Raw genomic sequence first — 6775 nt, forward strand, 5'->3', positions numbered from 1 at the left:
TTTTTTTTTTTTTTGGTGGGGTGGGTGGGGGAAGCACCGGGTTTTAAAGCGCTGCCGTTCCCCCTCCCCGGCCCGTGCCAGGCTTACCTGACGTACTCCAGCAGCGTGGCGGCGGGAGCGCAGAGCGGCATCGAGGAGTGCAAGTTCCAGTTYGGCTGGGAGCGCTGGAACTGCCCGGAGAGCGCCCTGCAGCTCTCCACTCACAACCGCCTCCGGAGCGGTGAGTGCCCCGCGCAGCCCTCCCCCCTCGGCGGGGAAAAGGAAAAAAAAAAAGGTCTTTTGGGGTGGGCAAAAAGAAAAACCGGCTGCATTTAAAAAACTATCAGTGGATGTGTTTGAACRTTATCTACTTCAACAAGCGTAAACCTCTCCAACCCCCCACCCCGAGTAGCATCTTTACTTGAATCTGTTGGCAACAGGTTGAAGCCCCAAAAGAAGCTAAACCAGAAGCGTGGGCCTAGACGGCCGCTAGCGCGGGGGCGCCCGCTGACCGGGGCGAGCTCGAACGCCGTCTCGCCCGGCAGGCGAGAGCGCAGCGCGAGCGAGCCCCCGAGCAGCAACCCGGAGCGAAGCGGGGCGCGCGCGGGACGGGGACGTCACCGCCGCCTCCTCCGGTCACCACGGGACTCCACCGCGCGCGGACACCGGGATAATGCAGCGCCAGACTGCTAAAGCTCTCGATGCTGAAGCCTGGAGAGACTCTGGGCGCGAGCGCTTTGCAGTTTAGGGAGGTTTTAATTTCTGCGGCGCCTCTTGCACAAATTGCCCTGCGTAGGGGCTTATTTTCCCCTCCCTTTTCTGCTCTGGCACYGAAAGCTTCGCAGGAGAACTCCATTCCCAGCACAACAGGACCGACGTTCTGTGTGTCTGCACGTGACAGCTCCTTCTCTTCCCCCGTAGCCACCAGGGAAACGTCCTTCGTGCACGCCATCAGCTCCGCCGGCGTCATGTACACCCTCACCAGGAACTGCAGCCTGGGCGACTTCGAGAGCTGCGGCTGCGACGACTCCCGCAACGGCCGCGTCGGTAAGCGGCGCCCCCGGGCGCCCGAGGCCTCCTCGCGCCGCCCCGGCGCGCTCGGGCAGAGCGGGGCCGGGCCGGTGCGAGGCGCGCGTGGCTTTCGCAGGTGGCCGAGGCTGGGTCTGGGGAGGCTGCAGCGACAACGTGGACTTCGGCGAGAGGATTTCCAAGCTCTTTGTGGATGCTCTGGAGACGGGACACGATACCCGCGCCCTCATTAACCTGCACAACAACGAGGTTGGGCGACTTGTAAGTCAAACGTTAAGGAAAAGCTAGCGTCTACGTTGAAACTGTAACCACATATAATCTAATAATTTCGGGTCCCGGGCTCCAGCCCTCTGTGCCAGTCAAGGCCYTGCACTGCTTGCACGGGGGGAAAAGAGAGTCAGAATCTAACCCTAAATCCGACCACGAGCAGCTGCCGTGAGGCGCATTTCTGCTTGCGGCTTCAGTAGCTTCGYGCAATGCAGGTAACTACTAACACAGGTGGTTTATTCAGAAAGCAACACGTTTTATACGCGCCTATCGCTGGCCTGGCCCRTAAAGCAAAGCAAGCGCTACCCTGCTTTCGTGCAAGATGCACGTCCAAGCTGTTTAGCGGGGGAAAGCACAGAGCAGTAAGAAGAGGGCAGCCAGCTCCCGCTCGCCCCCCGCTCCCCACAAGCTTCCAGCGTCTTGCCAAGCCTCCTTGTCTGTAAAAAAAACAAGGATGGCAACACTTTACATACCTATCTCGTAGGGCGTGCCGAGGCTTAATCTCACGTAGATACCGGTGATTGGGACCTTATAAATACCAGAGCGAGAGATAGGTAGATAATATCTGTGAAGTGCTCAGGCCGGGAGGCGATGCATGAAGGTTTGGTATCATCGTCCCGCAAACGCTGTTTCACACGTTTTGAATGAAATCTCTGCGAAGGGTGATGGGTTGAGCGAGGTGATCCGCAGCAAGGAGGGCATGACCCAACAGATGGGCTTTTCTCCTGGCCTGGAGAAATACCTCCCGCGAGGGCTGACTAAAGGGCTGGGGACAATAGTTGGTGCCCACTTGTTATCTGTCGCTTTTGATTAGCGAGGAGACCAGATGTTTGCCAGCACCTGAATTAACAGCAGCAGCTCGTGTCTCGGAATGACCTGACGTCAAGTCCAGCATGAGCCGTATTTGACCCAACACCCCAAAATCAGGAGTTCCTCATACCCCGTTTTTGAGATTCAAATGGCCGTGGTCTCCCGCCGCTCCTAACCCCTCTACCTTTTTCCCACCAAGGCTGTGAAAGCAACCATGAAGAGGGCCTGCAAGTGCCATGGGGTGTCAGGCAGCTGCAGCATCCAGACGTGCTGGCTCCAGCTTGCCGAGTTTCGGGAGATCGGGAATTACCTGAAAATGAAGTACGACCAGGCCCACAAGCTGGAGATGGACAAGAGGCGGATGCGAGCCGGAAACAGCGCCGAGAGCCGCGGGGCCACGGCGGAGGCGTTCAACAACGTCCACGCCACCGAGCTAGTCTTCCTGGAGGACTCCCCCGACTACTGCACCAGGAACGCCAGCCTGGGCCACCACGGCACGGAGGGCCGGGAGTGCCTGCAGACGGGCAAGAACCTCTCGCAGTGGGAGAAGAGGAGCTGCAGGCGGCTCTGCACCGAGTGCGGCCTCAAGGTCGAGGAGAGGAGGACGGAGATGGTCGCCAGCTGCAACTGCAAGTTCCACTGGTGCTGCACGGTGAAGTGCGAGCAGTGCAGGCAGCTGGTGGCCAAGCACTTCTGCTCGCGCAGGGACAGCGCCGCCACCAACCACATCAAGCGCAGGAACAAGGGCCACCAGAGATAAACGGCGACCCGCGGCCGGACGTTTCCTTTGCGGGTTTTCCGAGCTGGGCGGCGATCGCCGTAGTCGCGATGGGGAAGGACTTTTCCCTCTCCCCAGGGAGGGAYGTCGAGGGGGCTCGGAGGGCGAAATCGCGCCGTAGGAGCAGCCCTGCGGCCACGTCACCGCCGCGAGGTCGCCAAGCACGGGGCGCAGGCGCCRAGGGACCGGGGTCCCTCCTGGTCCCACACGTTTTCCTCCTTATTCCTACTAACAGACTAACTGCTCCTTGCGCCACCGCGAGCCCCGAGCGGGCGGCTGGGGCCGGCAGAGCTCGGGCTCCGGCGCTGCAGGCGAACCCGGAGCCGCGAGCCCGGGGAAGCCACCGCTGGGCGCCGAACACGACCCCGCGCGGGGTGACGCACGCGCGTTGCTTGTAAATATTTTTAGCGGAAAACTTATGCACTTTCTGATGCGAGACGGGTTTTCACGGGGCCGTGGTTTGCAGTGGAACAACTGCAACGTTTTTCCTCTTCGAGGGCTTCGATGGTTTACAAATAATAACTGAGAGATTTCATACAATTCTACAATTCTTTATTTTATTTTCCTCTCTCTCTCTCTCTCTCTCTCTCTTTTTTTTTTTTAATTTTTATACTTGGGTACCAGAGCCCTCCCTCAAAAGGGCAGCAGTTTCCTGTATTTGTACCAGATGAAATTAAGTGTTTTACAATTTCTGTACTTTAAAAAATACATATATTTCAGCAGATAAGAATTCAGAATTCTTTAGGCATAATAACTGCTTATTAATAAGTTGTATTATTGCTCAGCATCATCCGCTTTCTCTATATATTTTGAAGGTATGCCTAAAGAGTTCAATTCGGGACTGTATTTTGCAATAAACACCGTAATTAAAACGACTGGCTTGCAGGATTCCTCCCAGGATGACCTTAGGGGTAAAATCGCCCGCTGCTGTGTAAAACCCGGCACTTCCCCGAGGTTCCTTATCGTCGATCCGAAGCCCACTGAAGCGTCTCTCTCGCGAGTGAAACCTCGGGGCGAGCCGTGACCGTGCCGGCGGGCTCCCCGCTGCTCGGCGCCGGTTGCACCTCGGCCGGGGGAGGTCTAACCCGACCCCGAGCGCTCAGCTCTGCGGCGGGCCCGTAACCTCGCGGCCTTACGCAAACGTTACCTCCCCGCGATAAGCCAGGAGCGCGCGTACAAACCGCCCCGCCGCCCGCCCGCRCGGGGCTAATAAGCCGCCCGGGAGCGGCGGGACGGCACGCCGCCCGGCTGCGCGCGGCACCAGGGCTTGCGCTTGCTCGCGCTGCGTTTTTCAAGCTAATATTTATACAGAAGAAAGGAAATATGACGAGTTTGCAGGCGGCCAGAGCGGTTCCTGAGGCCTCTCCGCACAGACCCGTCGGAGGGGAGCAGGGTGCGGATATACGGAGGCTGCCGCTGCGGCCGCATCCGGCCCGGTCCCGGAGCCTCAGCGAGGGGCTCGCCGAGCCAGCGGCTGTACCCGCTCCACTGTGTTTAAATGCCGTGGAGGAAGGGATCTTCCCTGAATTTGTCCAATTGCTTTTTTTAAAATCCATTTATAGCACCCAGACTACCTAAGGCCATGAGCAAGCTTATGCAAAAAAACAAAGACGTGAATGCAAACTAAAGCGAGCTCCGCAGAAAGTTAAGTGCCGTCCCACGAGAAACAGAGAATGGGAGTTTGCAGAGATAAGACCGAGGTCTGAACATATACGAGAGAGAACTATGTTACGTGGAGATGCACCTGGGCAGAGCGATCGCCGTCCTGCAGACCCCGCTTTCCCTCCCGCCCCCTCGTTGCTTAGATGYAACAGTCATCAACTCTCCCTGCAAAGGGGGAAAAACTCGGGATCGCCCTAAGCCATCACCGGCCCATCAGGGAGCCGCTGCGCCCCCCGAGCACGATTCTCGTCTTCGGAAATAACRCCGGCGCAAACGCCGCGCGTGCGGTGCAGAGCGGAGCGGAGCGGCAAAGCGCCCGCTGCCCGCAGGGCGCCAGCCGACAGCGCTTCGGTGGCGAGCTTACCCGGACAGCAACATTTTGTGCAGCGATTTTCAAACAGCTAATGACAAACGGTGCGGTGAAAGGGTATCACCCGCTGTCTCGCAAGGGCTCCTTCTCTAGCCACAACCAGGCAGGGGTGTTCAAAGAGACTGATGGGGTCTTTAAACCTGAATGCATTTACTCATGATTACTTGAAGTCAACTCAAATTTGGGACACTAATCCCAACCACCTGTACATCATTTCATGCTTGCTGAAAAGGATAAACTGGCCTTAAAAGGCCTGGAGGAGGACTCTGATCACCCTCCAAGAAYGGGAATGATTCTAATTACAACAACAAAAACAACAAAAAAAGAAAGTAAAACCCTGGATCCTGAACTCAAGAACTGCAGGAAATAGCAGCCCGGCGCCTGCCCCTAGGGACCTCCCGCCGGGAGGGTGTCGGGAAGCACAGAGGAGGGGGGGAACCAGGCTGGGGGCATCGCTGAGCAGCCCGGGGCCCTGAACAGCTTGGACGGTCCCAGGGTGGCACCTTTACATCTGACTCGACTTTGTCAGAAGAGCTGTTAACGTGGACTATGTATCGCTCCAGAAGGAGCAGCCTGTTCTCTAAGGAGGGTCTGCAACAGGGGTCGGATTGGCCYGAAATCACAGTGCTCTCTGGGCTAGCTTACTACCACCTTCCTAGCAGTATATGTGTGCCTCCACTGTGGAAAAGGATGGGTTTTTTAACTCCATTTTTGATCATGAAGTTTTCTAAGTAAAGGAACAGAATATGATTAAGCCCCAGCACTCCCACGGGCTGGGGAAGGGGTATGTCCAAGTCTAACAGGGCTTCTGAAAATCAGTATTTTGATTTTCATGGTAATAGCTGGGGCTAAGTGAGCAAGCTCTGCAGGTCCTCCGGATTTCATSCAGGACAATTCTCCACCATTTCACGCATTACCTCCCGAAAGCCCCTGCGCGCTCGTCCTGCCGCCCGGGCGTGCGTCTCCCAGCGTGCTGGCCGCCCGCAGCACTGCGAGCTCGGCCGCTGCRGCAGCCGCCGGCTCCTTTGCTTTTCTTCGTTTTTCTTATTCCCAGAACACCGGTCTCGTGTGYCCCCGGGACCAGTAGGTCCCATTTGTATGGTGAGGTTGGCTAACGCACCGTCAACAACACCTGCCCAAACCCCTGCGCCCCGACAGGTCTTTACAGAGAAACCCAGAAACAAGCAGATTCGGTTATTAAATGCAAAAAGTAGCCCCTGTCCCCCCACAGCGCTCAGCCCACCCCGGACAGCCAGGGCACCAGCTGCGGCAAGTCGCTCCGACTGCAGGACCTTCCCACTGAAGCCGTCGGTGGGGTCCAGGCAGCCCCAGCAAGAGCGACCTTCAGCTCCCTATTACCCTCCCCCAGGTTTATACTGGTGAAAGACAGAGAAAGCGTTACGGGGAAAAGCCTAAATCCAGTGAAATCGAGAGTCACATCACTACAAGGCAACKGAGAGCAAAGTGAGAATCCTGTCTATCTAACCGAGGAGAGCGGCGCTGTTGACTACAGCAGGAACAGGACAGCGTCTGCCGGATACAACGACCAGTTCGCGAGGGAGACAGAGCTGCGAAGGTTTCGCCCTGCACAGCCAGCTTGCCTARGTGGTCTTTGCAAAGATGGTCAGAAGTGGCGGCATTTCAGCCAAGGACTGCTCATTTTCTCCAGGCTCCCTGGCAAGCTGAGGGCTGTTCTCCTCTGTGCTGTAACCCACAACAGCCCTGCCTCGGGAAGCCCGGCAACATTTCACCACCAGCCCTGCCTGTAAAGCCAGCCTCGCTTCGGCTGTTAAACTCTTTGCCTTGTGGATTACCTTTAATTTATGCTGGCAGTGCCCTTTCATGGATTATAATTCTATATGAGATGTTTGTGCTGTATC

General features: G+C 57.0%; 1 protein-coding gene across 1 annotated transcript in view; it reads left to right on the top strand.

Annotated features, from left to right (window-relative positions):
• WNT8A (Wnt family member 8A) overlaps positions 1 to 2845 on the top strand; it is a 7647-nt gene extending 4802 nt beyond the window's left edge. Inside the window, exons 3-6 of the mRNA XM_085312679.1 lie at positions 50 to 220; positions 901 to 1026; positions 1127 to 1269; positions 2285 to 2845. Coding sequence (XP_085168805.1) covers positions 50 to 220; positions 901 to 1026; positions 1127 to 1269; positions 2285 to 2845 — 1001 coding nt within the window. The remainder of the gene's footprint in view (positions 1 to 49; positions 221 to 900; positions 1027 to 1126; positions 1270 to 2284) is intronic.
• The last annotated feature ends 3930 nt before the right edge of the window (positions 2846 to 6775 follow it).

This window comes from Rhea americana, unplaced genomic scaffold (genome assembly GCF_003343005.1).
Source record: "Rhea americana isolate MKP2758 unplaced genomic scaffold, rheAme1 scaffold_37, whole genome shotgun sequence".
NCBI classification, from domain to species: Eukaryota; Metazoa; Chordata; class Aves; order Rheiformes; family Rheidae; genus Rhea; species Rhea americana.